We start from the raw sequence: 18402 nt of genomic DNA, 5'->3' as shown, positions 1-18402 counted from the left end.
AAACATTATACAATGATACAGAACTTCAGATGCATCAAATGGCGTTATCATAATGTTTTCAATTAAACAATTTGGTCTATAAAATGATACAAAACGCCCACCACAAGCACTAGGTTATGTCATCAAATGTCTTATTTAATCTTTACATTTAATTTACAATGATTCTAAAAAGAGAAAAGCAGTAAATCTTTACATAGGAGAAGCTGGAACAAGGGAATGATTGCCATTTTGTACTTTAAAAACTCTCTTTAAAAGACTTAACCAACTATCAAATAGTTGCAAATTAATCGTACTCATTGGTAAATCTTTGAAGCTCAATGGAGCTTTCCTCAAATACTAGCAAAGATTCCAAAGTTTCCAAACTGAACTTTGGGAGAATCATGCCCTAGATGTCGTCTGTTCCATTTTAGGGAGCGGTGTAGCCATAAAAAAAGTCTTGGACTTGAAAAGTTCACAAAGTGTTAACACTATATAGCTTCAATGACCAACTTGAATAAGCTGTACTGAATATATGTGTGACACTGTTTAAAAATGTTTTTTTTCTAAGCTGATAGCTTTTTAAAAAGGTTAAATATGCCTCCTTTTGTGTGGATATCTAATTAGTGTTGATGGCAACTGTAGACAATTGACACAATAAACTCCTCGGTGCACGCTATATTGACCGAGAAAGTTTTGCAGCTGCAGAATCTGTTGTTCTTCCTGCATTCAGTGCTGTTATTTGATGCGACAGGGATGTAGTTGGACACAAGGAAGAACCACAGGCTGCAATTTCATCCTGATTTCAATTCTCTGACATTCAGCCATTTTTATTAGCGCCAGAGTATTCTGACAATATAGCTTTCACTGAGGAATGTATTGCTTCATTTGACTACATTTGCCATCAACACTGATTGGACATCCACAAAAATGTCCCTTTAAAAGGCATAGTGTGTAACATTTAGAGGGGTTTATTGGCATATATTGAATATATTATTCAAAGCAATGTTTAATTAGTGTATAATCACCCGAAACTAAGAATCGTTACGTTTTCGTTAACTTGGAAAAAGCCATTTATATCTACGCTAGTAACTGTTACTGCAATAAAATATATCCAAGTAAAAAACCAACACTTTATCAATACATAACGTGAACATGTAAACGAAAGTGAAACCCAATTCATTGGCACCGCCACAATGTTTACACGAGCACAGTATAAGGATCAGCCAAAATATTTTTTGTAAACCTCTCATCCAGCTGAGACAAAGCAGCCAGGAGGATAAAGGACAGGAGGAAAGACTGATACTGACTGATGTAACTGTTCTTCATTCTTTATAAACTAACTTTACATTTGTTTCCAGTGAGATATTAAAATACTTTATATAGTGTCTTTGCTGTTGTAAACATAACTGCTGCTGCTCTAGAAAAAATATTTAGCTATATCTAAAACATACATTTTCTGTTCTGAATTAATTTGTTATTAAAATCTTGTATATCTTTTAAAAAACAAATTTAGAAGAACCGCGTATTGATAAGAGTAGAACCTAGTGGTACCAAAATTCTTAAGATAACTACCTGTAGGCCACCTTTGTTCGATGACACACTTTGAAAGGAAGGGGCTGATCTGAGGGGTATTTAGTTGGTTGCAACCTGCCACAAACCCCTAGATGCCACTTAAACTTGCACACTGGGCCTTTAAGATAAATGGGTCAAACCGGATGTTAAAGGGTTTATACCACTGTCGCTTTAAATTGCAATTTTTGTCTCCCTATGCTGTTGTGTATAAAGAGCTATGGAGAGTTTATAACAGCTGGTACATTCGATCTTTGATGATTATAATAACAGAATTGCATAAGATTTCGAAAAGCATTACTTGGCAACTTCTAAGTTTTGATGTTAGATGGGAGTGCTATTTACTGCTGTGAGAGAGAGGTAAGCAGGTGTGTGATGGTACTCACGTCTGAGGCTGGGAGGGGTCGTCCCCCAAGGAAACACTCTCGTTCTGGATTTCGTTGAAACACTTCTCACAGAAGTGGTACCTGTCAGCAAGAAGCCCATATTTTGGTGAACTACACCGTTCGTCATCAGCACAGCCAATCACAGACAGGGCACGAAGAAGCAGCCGCCAATCAGGGCAGGGCAGGACACACAGGAGGAGGCAGAGGGCAAGGTAGGTCGTCGCCAGGAGGAAGCAGCCAATCGTGATGCAGGGTTTTTGTATGGGCGGGTGTTTTGATTTTGCGCGTAAATTTTGGAGTGGATGATTGGTCACACCAAAACAGGCCAATGCAGACATCACAAGCGTTAAAAAAGGAGGGAGAGAAGGGGAGAAGGAAGGGGGGAGGAGATGGGGAGGGAAGGTCAAAATGAATATTAAAAAAAGCGTGAAATAAAATCGTTACAGGTCAGACGAAGACAATGGAGGGGACAGAAGGGGGGGCATGGAGGTGGGAGGAAGGACGAACAGGATGTGAACAACAACCAACAGAGGACAGAGAGCCAAGGCAAAGCAAAGATTAGCGTCAGACGTCCAGTGGTAAACAACAACAACATTACAGCAACATGAGAGACCACTAGGAGCTGTGGAGGAGGAGGGGGGGTTGGGTGGGGATACGAGTCTCCGAACATGAACGGGTGGATGAGGAAAAAAATAAATGGTAAAGCAACAGAGACCCATCATCCTTTTAATTCATTCATAAAGTGGGAACCTTTCTTCTGGTGGTGAAAATGGATACCCCCACTCTTTTTATTAATTTATGCAAGTATATCAGAAATTGCAAGCAGTCATGTGTTGTGCATGTAAATTTACTCGGTGGGAATCAATAGTGCAACAAATAAAGAATAACTGCTGAAGAAGACAGGAGCCCACTTTATGAATGACAACATAATGAAAATCAAAACGGTGAACAATGAAGATGGTGCCAGGGGTAACCATTTGTAGCCAAATTAAAACTCTTCTGTGATTGCACTGTTTGCATTTACGAAATATAATCAATGCGCAAAATACAACAAAACATACATAGTTGATCTCACTAGCTGCTCTTTCACAGCAAAATGTCTAAATGTCTATTATACTTTCTGAAGTGTGTGTGTGTGTGTGTGTGTGTGTGTGTGTGTGTGTGTGTGTGTGTGTGTGTGTGTGTGTGTGTGTGTGTGTGTGTGTGTGTGTGTGTGTGCCAATGTGCCGAAAGCCCTTACCTGTTCTGGTAGCTAAAATAAGCAGCGTCACGTTGGATGGTGCATAATTGTTTTCCATAGCAGCATAGAGTTTGTGGGGAAAACTCATACTGCAACAACAAGGAAGAAAAAGAAAAAGTTGTTGTTAGACTTGTTATCTGAGGAAACATTTGCGACACACAAGCATACAGCTCTAGACCCACAAAGACAAACTCACAGCTCAAAGCACGCCTCCATGTTTTGATGACTTCTTGCACACATTTATGTGGTCCCACCTCACCTTAACATTACCCTTATCTTACTTCTTAAAAAGGAACAGTTCAACATTTTGGGAAATTCCTAATTTACTTTCTGGCGAAGAGTTACTGTAGATGAGAAGATCCATACCACTTCCATACCATTCCACTCTGTTGAATATAAGGCTACAGCCATCAGCTGATTAGCTTAGCATAAATACTGGAAACTAAAGCCTCTTTCACAAACTGCTCTATAATTTACTTGATAACTTTTCAGGGGCAGCTTGTGATTTTGTCTCTTCACACATGCACTACATTCAAGAACATTTCCATCTTGCACTGTTTCACATATGCCATGTTAGTGTCGGAATAGATGGGGCATTCTAGTAGAAGGCGGTAATGCTACACTGATGGATGCCAACAGCTGTTAAACTCAACCAAAGGAGGAGGGTTAAGGCCAAAAGTTTTTGTTCGATGCCAATGTTCTTGCGATGCATTTAATATTCGACTTATCTGCAAGACAAGTAAGTAAAATATTTGAGATTGTTCATTGAATATCGATCCCCGTCCCATTCACACATGACCTCATGGAGAAAATTTTCATGAACATTGCAATGAACATTTCAGGGATAGAGAGCATGTGTGAAAAGGACTTAAGAGAAGGAGCTCGCCTGGTTCTGTCAAAAGTTAATAAAACCTGCCTACTACCTCTAAAACTCACTAATTAACATGTTTTATATTTTGTTTGTCTAATCTATTTCTTTGACAGGAGCCGTGGCCAGGCAACCACTCCGTACTCAAGAGACTCAGACACATTAGCCCCCTAAAATAGACAATGTTGTTTTTACATTTCAGTTTTTGTACAGATTGAACACACAAGATATAACGTGATAATGAATGAGCTTTAGAGGTGCTAGTAGGCAGATGTTATTACCTTTGGACAGAGCCGGGCTAGCAGTTTCCCCGGCTCCAGTCAATATGCCTAACTCAACAGCTGCTGGCTGTAGCTTCATATCTAAGGTGCATACATTGAGGGTGGTATCAATGTTCTTATCAAACTCTCAGAAAGCCAACATGTATTTTTCCCAAAATGTCAATACAAAACTATTTCTTTAAAGCCAGATGCTAACCATAAATTAGCTAAATAAAATAGGAAAAGCAAGTGAAGTTAAGATGGGAAATATTCCTCATCTGGGACCACATGAATTTCAAAAAACAAAAGACACATCCTCCTGCCTCACCTTCCTCCCACAACAGTATCCCAGGCCCTGCATGACAGGATCGATCTCCGACTCGAACACCTCCGCCAGCTTGGAGCAGTACTTGTAGACGCGGGACGTCTTGCGATTGTACAGCCAGGCATTGTTGAACATCAGCCAGATATCCTCTACGTACTGCCAAGGCTCTTGGTACTGTCCCGTGTCCAGCTTCCGCTTGATGGTCGACAGGTCCATGGGGTTCTTCACAATGTCAAAGTAGTCCTGTTGAGGGAAGGGCGCCGTCCGAATACGAGTGGGAGGCCGAGGTAAAGTTGAGAAGGTTCAGAAGAGAGAGCAGCAAGATGGTGGGAGGGTTTAGTCGTCCGAGGGACCAAGGTGAGAGAGATGGGGAAGAAGAGTATGATCATCATCATCAACGTTGTGGTCATCAGGTGAAGGTGTGATGAAGGCGTTGCAGTCGACCAGGCGGGACCAGAGTAGGGAGAGAAGAGGGTGCAGGGGGACAATGTTGTTGAGCGCTGCAGAAAAGAAGGGTTCGCGTGCAAACAGAGAGACATGACAACTTCTGCCCTCCAGCTCTCTGCTTTGCACCCTACGTTTAGTACTGCGAACAAGGACCAGGAGACCGCCACAAGTCTGTCCGATCCTCTGCCGCTCAAAGCTAAAAAAAAAACTTGCTAAATATGAGGTTCTATTTTACATATCATGCTGCAACTGAAGCCTTGTAAAAATCATTTTAGATGAATTTCTCTTATAAAGTAACTCATTTTGCCTTTTTTAGCGCTAGAACACTGTCCAACAGCTGGTGTAATGGTTCTCTGTTGAAAATCTGAAAGCAAAAAAAGCTTTCAGGCCCAGAAAGCAATTAGGGTGCAAAACCAAGAAGAACAGAGCAGTGGCAACAGCAACAGGCAGACAGAGATTTACTGTTTTTAAGCAACATAGTGGTTGGCAGTAACAACGCCAACAGCATGAGTGGCAATAAGATGGCAGAGTTAAAGCCAACAGTGCTGAGGGGGAAGCAAATGTAAGAGGGACGGATGAGTCTCCAAGTTGTTTTTCTTTTCCCGTCGTCCGCCCTCTGCTTCTTTTCTCAAATGAAAACATCATTTGAGAAAAGAAGTGGAAAAGAGGGCGAGGAAAAAGAAAGGCTTTTTGGAGATTCAACCAAAACAAGTAAGAGGAGGTGTGAGTTTCAAAGAGCAGGGTCCATCTCGGTGTCACCATGGCAACAACAGTAAGGAAACAGACCCTAGGTTCTCTGAATTAAACCACTCACATTAACAAACAAGTGATGCAAACTATAATGTCGACCTACAGCCACACGTATATCACCAAACTGCAGTGTTTAGAAATCACACTGGTTTGTAGGCAACTGAATGTGTAACTGAAAATGTAATTTAATTAATAAACGGTGGAGAGTTGCATCACTTGACTGTGGAGGTTCCTGTAGAGAGGTGAGCCAATAGCCTGGTGCTCGCTCATCACTGCTCTGAAAATGGCATTATTTATCTCTGTTTCCAATTCAAATAAGGATTTTAACTGTATGCAAGTACATACAGAGTCTTATTCTGAATCAAGTGGTCTTTTCCCCCCCAATTTGGATGCAATGAGGGTAAAAGGCATTGTCCCACCTCTACACACTGCCCACCTGAACACCGACACACTACTACTGGTGAGGAACTGAACTAGAAAGCTAGCAATGGAACACTGGGATGAAAACTACAAAAACATGATTTCAAATTAAAACCTAAAATTTGATGTCAAAAAGGAAAAGGTCAAATAAATTAAAGTGATAAATGAAAGCAATTGTCTCATGAACTGTTGTTGGAGCTTAAATAAAATCATGTCCTTCCTTTGGACTGATGACATGTCTCAACTATGGTCTCCTTGTTGTATTTGGAGTACTATGAAATACAAAAAGCTAGTCATTAATTGAGCTTAATACTATGATGAATGCTTGGGTCATGTAATACTGTACCTTTTTTTAGATTATTATATTTGGTGGTCTACAAAATAATTAAAAGTGCGTCAATGACAAAGAATGTTGTTTTAAATTGAATTTACCCTTGAATTAATTATTTTTGCCCTTCACTTCAGCTCAATCAAAGTAAAGGCAAATAATAAGAGTCATTGCTTTGATTTACAAATGACAAGACAACACACACACACACACACACACACACACACACACACACACACACACACACACACACACACACACACACACACACACACACACACACACACACACACACACACACACACACACACACACACACACACACACACAAATCTCATTTTCTTAACTTCTGACATGCAATGGGAGAAAAATCAACTAAAGGATTAAAGAAACTGGAAGCAGATGTATAAAATAAATACAAGAAATATGGCAACTATGACAAAGGAGACAAAATATAAAGATGAGAAAGGAAAACAACAAAAAAAGCTACGTTTTCAGAGGAGTTGAAGCAAAATGGCAGCCAGTGCAGTCCCTTACCAGGTTAGTTTTGTTACTAGTTCGAATACGTACGGGTATTCCCAGTAACTGGGGGTCCACCGGCTGACGGAAGGGAAGGGACTCAGGGTCCTGCCGGTACAAAGCTTCCAGGGTGGGCATCAGAGCCTGACGCAGCTCCTCCGGCTTAAAGACTAGAAAAGAAGGTGAGGAATGAAAGAGATTTAGAGATGGAAGGTGAAGGTAATCTTCTCTCTGCTGCATTTAAGAATGGCTCGCGATGAAACTCCACCGACCACATCATGTAGCTCATTGAACGACGGCAATAGCACCCATCAGACGCATCACACAGAGAGACCACAAGTATTTATAAGTTTTGCCAATCTGTCACAAAAGATTTTATCTATAATTTCTTTGCTGTTCTGTTTAGTTCAGCCAGGCATTTTGTTCACAATTTTAATCAATAAATAGAAGATGGACAATAAAGTTTAAATACAGTTTGCTATCTGACCCTTTGCAAGCTCAGCTTGCTAACAGGAGACACAATACACAGTTTATCCACAAGATGTATTTGTACTTTCTACAAACCTTTACTGTTTTGTAGAGCAGTTTAAACTCTGACAGAGGAGGTTTAATACAATTTGATGGTGCAAGACAGTTAATAAGCTATGATAGCTTCCTCCATGTTTGACCCAATGTTGCATGAAAAGTCAGCCCAGTCAAGTTGGCTTGCTATGATTTAGTACTCTTACTTGAGTACACTTTTTGTCTACTCTAACCACCCACTGATGTTCAGATTATGGCAGCTGTTAAATTCAACTACAGAGTGAGTTTCCAAACTTACTTTTCTTCTTGCTCTGAGCGCTGGCTGGGGAGCTGCTGTTGGCCGTTGACCCTGACCCCTCCTCTTCCTCTTTGGGCTCTTTCTTCACCTCCGGCTTCTTGTCTTCACCTGTTGCTACCGACGATGACGCCGAGAATGAAGATGTATCCATGGGCTCGCCTTTACACCCATCTCCTGACAGCTTCTCTTTCTTAATCTGAGAGAAAGATTCAAGTGTTGGTACGAGGATTTCCTTATAAATGGGATTCTTATTAATCTGAATATAAGAGCTAAAACCCTTTAGGCCTGGAATTAAGACATCATTTTAAACAGTTCAGGACCAGGATTTTTAGATAAGAGGGTCATTGAATCAAAGAGGACAATCTTACCTCTGGTTTCTCCTCTGTCTTCACGTCATGCTGACCCTTGCCCATCTTCCCCTTGCCCTCTCCTTCAGTGTCAGCCCCTTCGTCCTCTTCTTCTTGCTTCTTCACCTCCATTTTGACATCTTCCTGGCTGGGAGCAGAGCCGTCCGTCAGAGTGAGCTGGGAGCTGGGATTGGCGCTGCTGCTGACCGAGCCAGGAGAGGACACCTGACCATCTGCTGTCAGGGAAGGCTTCGGAGAAAGCTGTGGCAAAAAGAGAGAGATGGAGAGAGGTTTAGAAATGGCAAAAAAGGAAACATTCATTTGTTCTTGTTTAGGTCTTTGTGATAATCCAACTTTTCCCAAAACTCATTTTATTATCAAAAATAAAGTGAAGTAGGTTGAAGCCCATCCATTCTTTTTAAAACTGAACTTTCCATGACTTTTCCATAAAAACTAAATCTGTTTGAGGAAACTAGAGAAAAAAATAAACTTACATGCACAGCAGAAAGTCAGCAGTATCTCTGAATAAGGCTTAAGAGTGGTTTAAGGAGCGTGATCTACTCACTGGGGTCTGCGGCCGCTGCAATGGCACATGAGCATTCTGGGTAGGCACCGAAGAAGCTTGATCTCCCTTGGGTCCCGAGGAGGCCAAACTGCCAAGCGTCTGCTGTGGAAGCTGAATGGCCTTCTCAGAGTTCACCGCCTGACCCGATGGATGCTGCTGCTGCTGCTGCTGCTGCTGCTGTTGTTGTTGTTGTTGTTGCTGCTGTTGTTGTTGTTGCTGCTGCTGCTTCTGTTGTTGCTGTTGAAGTTGTTGTTGCTGCTGCTTCTGTTGTTGTTGCTGTTGCAGTTGAAGTTGTTGTTGTTGTTGTTGCTGCTGTGCTGTTGCTGCTGTTGCTGCTGTTGTTGTTGCTGCTGTTGCTGCTGTTGCTGTTGTTGTTGTTGTTGTTGTTGTTGTTGCTGCTGCTGCTGCTGTTGTTGTTGTTGTTGCTGCTGCTGCTGCTGCTGCGGAGGGGGCAGCTGGGGTGTGCCGGGGGTCTGTGGTTGTGGGGTCTGAGATCGAGGTAGCGTGGGGGGTGTCTGATGCGGTTGAGGCGTTAAGCTGCGTGCCGGTGAAGGGGAGTTTGTTCGAATAGGTGGGCAGTGAGGGTAGGAGTTGGGATGGGTGGGGGTTGAGGATGGAGGCAGGTTGGGTAGAGATCCAGCACCGCTGGCACTACCAGACCCCATGGGGCCTACAGGGGCAGCAGAGCCCGAAGCAGAAGAGGCAGACTGTGCTGCGGGGCTGCTGGCTGGGAGCGAAGGCGGCGTTGACATCTGGTTCTGCTACAGACGACAGGACACACAGGTTAGAAATCTTTCTTAAAGAAACTTTGGATGGCGTATGGGAGAAAATATGAGGAGCAGCATGGGTTTGACTCATTATAGCAAAAGGTATTGCCAGGTACACAACTCTTGAACTTCTGAGTCACAACACTTTATTTACAATGTGTCTCTTTGAAAGCCATAAAATGAATTAATGAAATAGGAAAGACTGCCAGAAAGCACAAATAATCAGTCTTAAAATTTCTAGATGAAGCCAAACAAGAACTGTAATCCATCTCTCACAGCGCTCATGAATTATGTGCCAAAATCCTGAAGACAGTTCAGTTAATTACACAGTATCCATTACGATCTGTCAATTCCCACAAAGCTGCTCTGCGAGTTGATGCCTGTGTATGAATTTCATTACATCACATACTTTGTCTGCTCTAGCAAAGAACCAAGTTACCTTTTAAATCAAACTCATCTGTTTGTTAGAAGGTACTGTCACTCTGTCACTTACCGGTGGCACAGCAGTCTGTGCTCCTGGCTGGTTCATGCCAACGGGACCAGAGCCAAGTCCAGGACTGGACCCAGGAAACTGGCCTGGAGGGAGGTACTGGTTCTGTAACTGTTGGGCATTGGGCTGACCCATCCTTGATGCTCCCATACCCATCTGGAAACAAGACAACAAGGGGTGTGTGAAGACTTGGATGAATAAGACATCATTTCAGACAGCAGTCATATAATGATTTTTACATTTAGTGGTTGCATGGCCTTTGCATATTCCTTCAATGTAAATGTGAACTTCAATAAATAAATGCGTTTCTTTTTTTTACTGTTTCAATTACTTTTGTGTACTTCCTCCACACTGAGCACAGATGAGATTACCCACAGTGCCTCGGTTAAGAGAACAACATCTAAACATGTAGGAGGCCTTAGTATCATTTTTGGAAAACCATGATCAATCATCTTTGACTTTCAAGCATTAAGTTCACATAACCCCAAAGTATCTGTGCTAGAGATGTCAACAGTTATACCAACCTGATTCATTGGAGCATTAAGAGGAAGAGGAGACCTCTGACCCATCGACTGCATCCCCATCTGAGCAAACTGGTTCATTCCTAGAAGTGAAGTAGGACAGAAATAAGTCAAAATACAAGTAAGGAGGTGCGTTACCATGTGAGCTGTCAGCTTTTATTCAAAAGTCCAACTAACTGAAAAAAGTAATGTTCGATCAGTGTTAATCTTTTAGAATTCAACGAATTTGAGGAGGCATAATCATTTTGGATTAAGGTAAGCCTGATTGCTGACTGATTGCGTAAAACGCAACTGCCTTATGTCAGACAGGTCTTCACTTGGCAAAATTTACTTGTAAGCTTAAACGGTGTGGTGAAGTGTGGCCATCAGGCTGACAACGGAATCACAGAGAAAAACACTTGTCATTATTCTCTACTAACGCACTCACTGCAGGCAAGCAGTGTCCTTCGGTCTCTGACGCGTCTGTATCATTTCGGTAGCCATTCATATAAAACACAATATACACGATCAGTGTTTCCTGTTTTTTCGTGAATGGCAGCGAGTAGGTCGCACACTGAAATGAATTGGGCGCAAAATCCAGTTTACTACAGCTTAAATGCATTTTAGGATCTGCAAACTGGGTGGTTACAAATTTATTTAAACAAATAACATGTTTGGACAAATTTTTCTTAAACCTTTTGGAAGATGTGGCTGCCCTGGTTCAAACAGGGATTAATGTGCGTTGATGACCATATCATACCATGCTGTCAGAATTTTACATAGGGACTATTTTCTGCAGTAGAAAGTAGATCAAATAAAAACTGCAAAGACAAGATGCGACTCAGATTTTAAATGAAAGTTATTAAAGCAGTGAAAACTCTCACGGACATAAATGTCATCTCTGTCTGCATGCCGCTTGAAAGTAGGAAATAAATATTTGCTTATAAATATCACCTAGAATTACTTTTGAGCCTACTCTTCTACAACACATAGGCCGTCCAGTACACTGGATTAATCATTTTGTATTTGTATCAACCTTTGATCTACCCTCATTATTTAAAATACATTTCTGTTAGTCTGCCTGCCTTTGTAATAATTCCATTTACACTAATTAGAGACGTACCTGCTGGGTTCTGCATTCTGCTGACCATCTGATTGGGTCCAGCTGGGCGGACCATGGACGGATCGGCGTGAGGACCATCTGTCAGGGTGAGAAGAGTTAAAGGAATCAGAAAACCAGAGATGACTAAAAGATGTTTAAAAAAGTGAGAAAAACTATAGAGTGGGGCAAAAAAAACTTAAGGGGCAAGTGGTGTGAAGATATGCTTGATCTCTTTATTCACTTCAAAACTGCTAATTTTCCATGATCAGTGTAGGTATCATGTATATAAATACATTCCAGGCAACATGAACGAGGAAGGTAAAAACAATAGGTTTACTTACTTGGGGGTTGCCCAGGGGCCATGTTTGGCAGTCCCATGCTGGAAGGCAGCTGCGGGAGGCCTGGGGAGCCTATGCCCGGTTGGCCGGGCATCACGCCCTGCTTCTGGAGTCGTGTCCTTCTCTTTTCCTCTAGCTCCTTTTGTATCTTGTAGATCTTCTCTGCCAGCAGATGGTAGTATTCAGCCTAGAAAGGATAACGTCATGCGTGACAGAGGATGTTACAGGAGGCTACATGGCAATAGTGCAAAAAAAATAATTGATGTCCTCATCCCTTAACTGGAAACTGGTAGTACTACAATACTCTACACAGGGGTATTCAGTGAGTATTCAAAGAGGTCCTCACGCATAGGTCCAGAAGATCACAATGTCTAATCTGCTCTATGATTTAGTCTGATATATATTGAAGCAACCCAGCAGTTGCATTAACATCTGTATGTAGTCAACAATTGACTGTCAAACAAAATAAAGAAAGTACAATTTAATAATAGCTCAATATTAATTGTCAGTTTTTAAATTGAACTGTATGAATTAAGAACAATACATATTATAATAATAAATGTTCTTTAATTTCAAGTAAAATAAGTGCTGGATTTAAAAATAAAATACATAAAAAAAATGTCCTTACTCAGCAACTTTTAATTCAGTTCATTCAGGTGTGAAGTTATGTCACCCAAAAAAAAAAAGTCACAATATTATATTCCACCCATCTTCTAAAAAGAGAAATTTGTGTGCAGGGACTATATCTATGGTTAGGGAACCTACTTGTTTCAGCTCTATTCCTCTTTACGTTAACATCATTGTTGGGTAGTGAATTTATGTGTTTGGAATCAAATCATATTAAGCTCTTAGATTGTTTATTTTTCTGTGCCTTCATTTTTGATTTGAGTGGGTACTTTTGCTCAGAAGATTTGTGCTACGGTTAAAATAGAAGCACTCCGTTAAAATGTAATTATTCTCAATTACCTATCGGTTATAAGTCCGGATACAACGGCGTCTGGGTCCGGACCCGGACCAAGGTCCGCCTACCAGTGACCCTGGCCCTCCACTCCGTGTGCGTTCGTTTCTTACCCTACTGTTGGCCGACTCGTACATGTCTCCCTCTACTTTTCGAGCGTAGGCCACCAGGTTCTCCATCCGCCGGTCCTTCAGGGCCGCTGGATCAGGAGTGGGGAAGATTGCCTGCACACTACTCTCACACATGCACAAACAAGAAGGACACACAGGTACAATTAACTTGAGGAAAGAGGCACCCCAAAGACATCCAGCACTGAAGATTATCTGATACCATCGTCTATACTGCACATATCTGAATAGTGTACACACCGTATTCATACCACACATCTAGCTGTTGATTCCATATACAATTTATTACTATTAGCATTTCTAGGGCTACCCTGCACTACATACATGTTTACCTGCACTGCATACTGCTTATAATGTATATCTAGTGTATTTATACTCTTAACTGTCATATTCTACATTCTATTATTGTATATTTTATTCTGTACATACATATTTACATTAACACCTTTTGCACTTATGGTTAGAAGCTAAACTGCATTTCCATGTCTCAGTTTGTTGTATGTGACGTGATGATAAAGTTGATCCAATTTTAATCTCATCTAACATTTAACTAATTTCTTTAGCTCTCAGCCTCAGTAACATTTCTTGGGGGCCCCTTCAAGACAGAGCAAACTCACAGCTTGTGGACAAGGTGGTTGCGGAGGTCCTGCGTGATGTCTTCATGCCAAGACTTCCTCATGCCTGCAGCAGAAGGAGGAGTTGCCGTGGGCATTGAGCCCAGGTTTCCATCATTCATCAAACTGGGAAAAAAATGACAGACAAGGAGGGAAGGAAGAAAAAAAGTGAGACTACAGCCAATACAGAACTCATTTTGACTTTATTTATGTCTGTTACATGACAGCAGCGGGACCGATGAGAGTCCTACCTCTGTGCATTCATGCCGCTGTGCAACAGGGTGTTTGGCAGAAGGCTGGACTGCTGGTTGGGCGATTGAGACCCCAATCCACCATTCACTCCCATTGAGTTTCCACCTGGAAAGAGTTGTAGAGTTGTAGTTATAGAGTCGGAAGGATATGATGTGGATTGGTAAATTCTTACAATATCTTATGGGAACATAAGTAGTATCTTCAAATAAAAACATTTTCAAGCCAAAGAAGTAAAGTGATTCAACGACTCAGCTGGAGTTTATCTTCCCTAGCATCACAGCGAACCCGTCAGTGCACACTGGAAGAGATCAAGGTGGCCATATACAGCTGACGCCAAAGACCTTACAGCCTATACCTGTTGGCACATTACCTAAGCTCCACACTTAGGTCCTTTAATGACCCCTGAGTCAGCCCCATTCACTGATATAAAAATACATGAGATGCCCTTTAAAGCTCCCAAACATCTGCAGACCTTTGCTTTGAGATTTTTTTGTCACACATGCTGTCAGCTAGATCAAGAATGAACATCCATGGATTGTCTTTGTAGTTTACCATATCATTTGAGATACGCACAATGGCATTACAAACTAACCCATTGTGTTTAGACTCCTCATCCCAGGCTGACCCTGCAGACCCTGGTTGGACATGTTGGCCTGTGATGGCTGCTGCGGTATCTGGTTGCCCTGGTAAGTGAGGCCTAGTGCAGCGTAGGCCCTCTCTATGGAGCTGGGGTCAATCTGGTTGGGAGGGTTCAAGTTTGGAGAGCTGGACTGTCCACCGGGAACCCCTGAACTTAAAGAGTTCACCAAACCTCCGACTCCTGCACTGTTAACAAGGGCTGGCAAGAGAACGGAAGAGGCAGGAAAGGATTGACGGGAGAGAGAAAGAGATAACAGAGGATGAACATCTGGGAAAAAGTAATAATTTCATGGTATATAATGTGCAATAATTCAATGATAAAAGACAAGATCCTGTTTACTGCTCAGACACACGCACACAATGACAAACACTCACACTGCTGATTCCTCTTGTCTCCAGCGTTTTTCAGTGGCAGGCATACAGGACAGTCATGTCGTGTGCAATTCTTCCAATGAGAGATGATCTGTCTGGATGAGGCACAGTGTGCCACTGGGGGAGAAGAGACAGAAATGGAGAGAAGTTTGAGAAAAGGGAAGAGACATGGAAAAGAGAGGAGAGGGCCAGAGAGGGAGAACAATTGAAATGAGAAATTGTGACAGGGTGAAGGAGGAAGATAAATAATGAGACAAGAAAAGGATGGGAGAAAAGGGGAAAACCATTAGAGTCAAAAGGAAGAGAGAGGAGCCAGAGACTAAAGTTATTGTATGAGTCACTCAGTACAATAAAACTACATCCAGATGAGGAACGGAGAAAGGAAAAGTTACAGTAGAACAGGCAGCTAAAGAGAGAATAACTCATTCTGATACGACGAAAAAAAAAACTGAGAGGCGAACCAAGAGGGAAATAAACAACACACAAAAAAAAATATGAATTGCAGATACATGACAACTTTAAAACACTGTCTAGTGTTTATGATATAAACCGCACACCATAAAACAGCAATCAGCATAATTCAACAGACTCACCCTGGCAGGACTTGCCAGCCTGGCAATGAGTCATGTGGTTGAGCACGTTCTTCATGGTGCGGCAATGGGGCAGGTTGCACTGCCGCACTTCCCCGTTGGCCTGCTCCCTCCGCTGGCACTTGTGCGCGTGGAGCAAAAGGACCAACTGCTGCTGTATCAGCTTCCGTTTCTCCGGGTCTGCCGTAGGGGGCGCTGTGCCGGGACCAGCCCCGACGGCACTGAGCCCAACCTGGGGGCCTCCCACTGCTGCTGCTGCTCCGCCGACGGATACGCCACCAACTGCTCCAGGCTGCTGCTGCTGAGAGGCCTGGTGACGGAGAGGAGAGAGGAAGCATAGACGCATGTGAGCAAGACTGCAATGATCCGGTGTTATACCACTTACAATCACCAATTTGGTATAAGCTTGGCAGCTAACAAATCAATTTTTCCTAGATTTTGTAGTCGAACATTTGGGGGGGAAATAATTTCAAGACAGTTACATGTATAGCTGATTGTCTTACTGAAAAAGTACTAGTCTGACCATGTGTAGATAGATATATAGAAGTAAATGAGGTGTTAACTGTCAAAAGAACATGTAAAAAGTATCAATGAAAGCAAGGACGCATCTTTCATCTAATACCCTAAAATAATGAGTTTGAAGTAGAGCGAGGGGACACACAAATTACATAAACGGATGGATAAAAAAAACGGGGCAACATTTTTAGAGACACTTACAACATAAAGTTTAGCGACTTAAACAGGGAAGTTAATAACCTACAGTGACTCACAGCAATCTGACAGTGAAGTCCTGGGGCATTTGGTTAATCTTACTTCAAAAGGGTTTATTTCTCTGAGGTAGGTAAGAATATTGTAATGGTAAATTAAGATACATCTTCACTAAAATCCAATGCATGACCACCATATCAATGATCATACAGACTTAGGCTGGACTGCGTCCTCTTTTAGACGACCACAAGTTCGTCTAAAACATCTGTAAGATAATTAGCATTATTAAGCTACAAGTTACTCATTTCACACCATCAATTCAGATGTGTCTGTAAAAATGAGCATGGTATGTAGCCACATACACCTGCATCATCCATACATGATGGAATAGTCCAACCTTGAAGAAAAGCTGTTGTTTTGTAGAAAAAAAACCTGATCACCCATTATCACTGATGAAACAAGGATGTGGGGGTGACCCTGATCCTTAGCCTCCCACAACCAATGAAGGTGGAAAATAACCTCATGCAAAACCTTTTTCCAATTCTAATCCGAAAATGCAGGTGTTCCATGTCAGATTGACCAATCTTTCTTCACCGCGCAAAATTTAAGAGTAGGTCCGCGTTCCTTAGATTTGATCATAAGCAGTCACAAAGCCCCAACGCTGGTATATACAGTACCTGTTCTTTTCTATTTGTGGACAAATTAAATTCACAAAAATGTTAAGAAGCAGTAAAAATAAGAATTTAACCCAAATGTATCAGTGTCAGTGACATAAGGGACTCGAAACAAATTACTACAGTGGTCAAAGCTGTTAACACAGAGTCTTAACGTAAAGAAAATGGGTCCTAGTGGTCTGAGACTTAGAAAAAAGGAGGAATGTCACAGATTATTATGTAGTCAGAGATAAAGATAAATCAGATGCAACGGAGGATGCGCACTTGGACAGCAACTTGCCATTGAGGCTTTGGGCTTTTGCCAAAATATGCCAATAAAATCATTAACAAAAAATGTTTGCACTGTGTTCACATGACTTGTGGCTTACAAGGCGGGCATGACATATCGTCAGTGCACGTACAAAGGCCACACTCTAGGAATAAAGAAGCTTGGGAGAGAAATTCATATCCTTCAAGATTTTTCACTTCAACACACCTGGCCTTTAACTGTGTGAAGCGGGTGGGATGGTAAACAGTGACTACACGTGGAAAGTTACATAACTTGTCGAGCTCCATTCATTGTTGGTTTTGGGCTTTTGACTGTCACCAAACTAATCATTTACCCAAGAACTGGACTCTCATTCAAGTGGGACTTTGGTGGTTACTGGAAACTACAATGACATGAATGACTGACACAAATCCCTTTGAGACACATTTCTGACTAGAAAATGCTACAGTACATCAAAGGTTAAAATTCCTATCTGGTTCCAGTGAGGAAGTAAAATTAATGATATTCTACTTTAGACTATTTGAGAGACTTCAGTGAAAAGTGCAAACTTAATCTTAAGTAATATAAGTTGCTTCCCTAAAGGCTACACAGTTTATCCACCTGTTCTGAACTAAAACACATCTTACCATCCCAGGCATGCCTTGACCCAGTGGTGCCTTCTTGTCCATGCTGAACTGGGTGGCCATATTGTTGGGCAGGCCCGCCTTGTTCTGGAGCTGTGGGCCCAGCCCTGCTCCAGGGAGCCCCTGGCCAGACTGGCCGTACGGACCGCCATAGGGGCCCGCGTTGGCCATCATATTCATCTAGGGAGCAGGTATGGAGACAAGCAGGAGAGAAGAAAATTCATAGTTTAGAAACAAAATCAATTACATTTCATGGCCTATGAAGGAAATATGGGAAGTATTACAATATATACTTATAACATGACTTAAAAAAACATACAAAAACAACTACAGACTGCATACGTATCAAACTACTTTGCTAGGGAAACCATATTACATCACTTTTTTTAATATTACCTCATAAAGAGCTGCAATTGTGACTGTTTAGTTACAATATTACTCCCATGGAAGTAAATCAATACCAAAGACACATCCTAATGCCACTTTTAGGTTTCAGAAAAACAATCCCTAACAATGGTCTCAGATCCAGCCTACAGTATTTTCATCTATTCCCTAA

General features: G+C 41.8%; 1 protein-coding gene across 1 annotated transcript in view; it reads right to left on the bottom strand.

Moving 5' to 3' along the window:
- The window catches only part of ep300b (E1A binding protein p300 b), a 34675-nt gene that overhangs the window by 11604 nt on the left and 4669 nt on the right, over positions 1-18402 (bottom strand). Inside the window, 19 exon segments of the mRNA XM_054608332.1 lie at positions 1935-2045; positions 3175-3263; positions 4631-4870; positions 7110-7261; positions 7912-8107; positions 8280-8519; positions 8824-8973; positions 9171-9584; positions 10084-10236; positions 10605-10684; positions 11704-11781; positions 12024-12207; positions 13092-13209; positions 13724-13846; positions 13972-14077; positions 14565-14810; positions 14987-15100; positions 15577-15883; positions 17850-18026. Coding sequence (XP_054464307.1) covers positions 1935-2045; positions 3175-3263; positions 4631-4870; positions 7110-7261; positions 7912-8107; positions 8280-8519; positions 8824-8973; positions 9171-9584; positions 10084-10236; positions 10605-10684; positions 11704-11781; positions 12024-12207; positions 13092-13209; positions 13724-13846; positions 13972-14077; positions 14565-14810; positions 14987-15100; positions 15577-15883; positions 17850-18026 — 3278 coding nt within the window.

This window comes from Anoplopoma fimbria, chromosome 11 (assembly GCF_027596085.1).
Source record: "Anoplopoma fimbria isolate UVic2021 breed Golden Eagle Sablefish chromosome 11, Afim_UVic_2022, whole genome shotgun sequence".
Classification (NCBI taxonomy): Eukaryota; Metazoa; Chordata; class Actinopteri; order Perciformes; family Anoplopomatidae; genus Anoplopoma; species Anoplopoma fimbria.
This window is presented reverse-complemented; position numbering and strand designations above follow the sequence as displayed.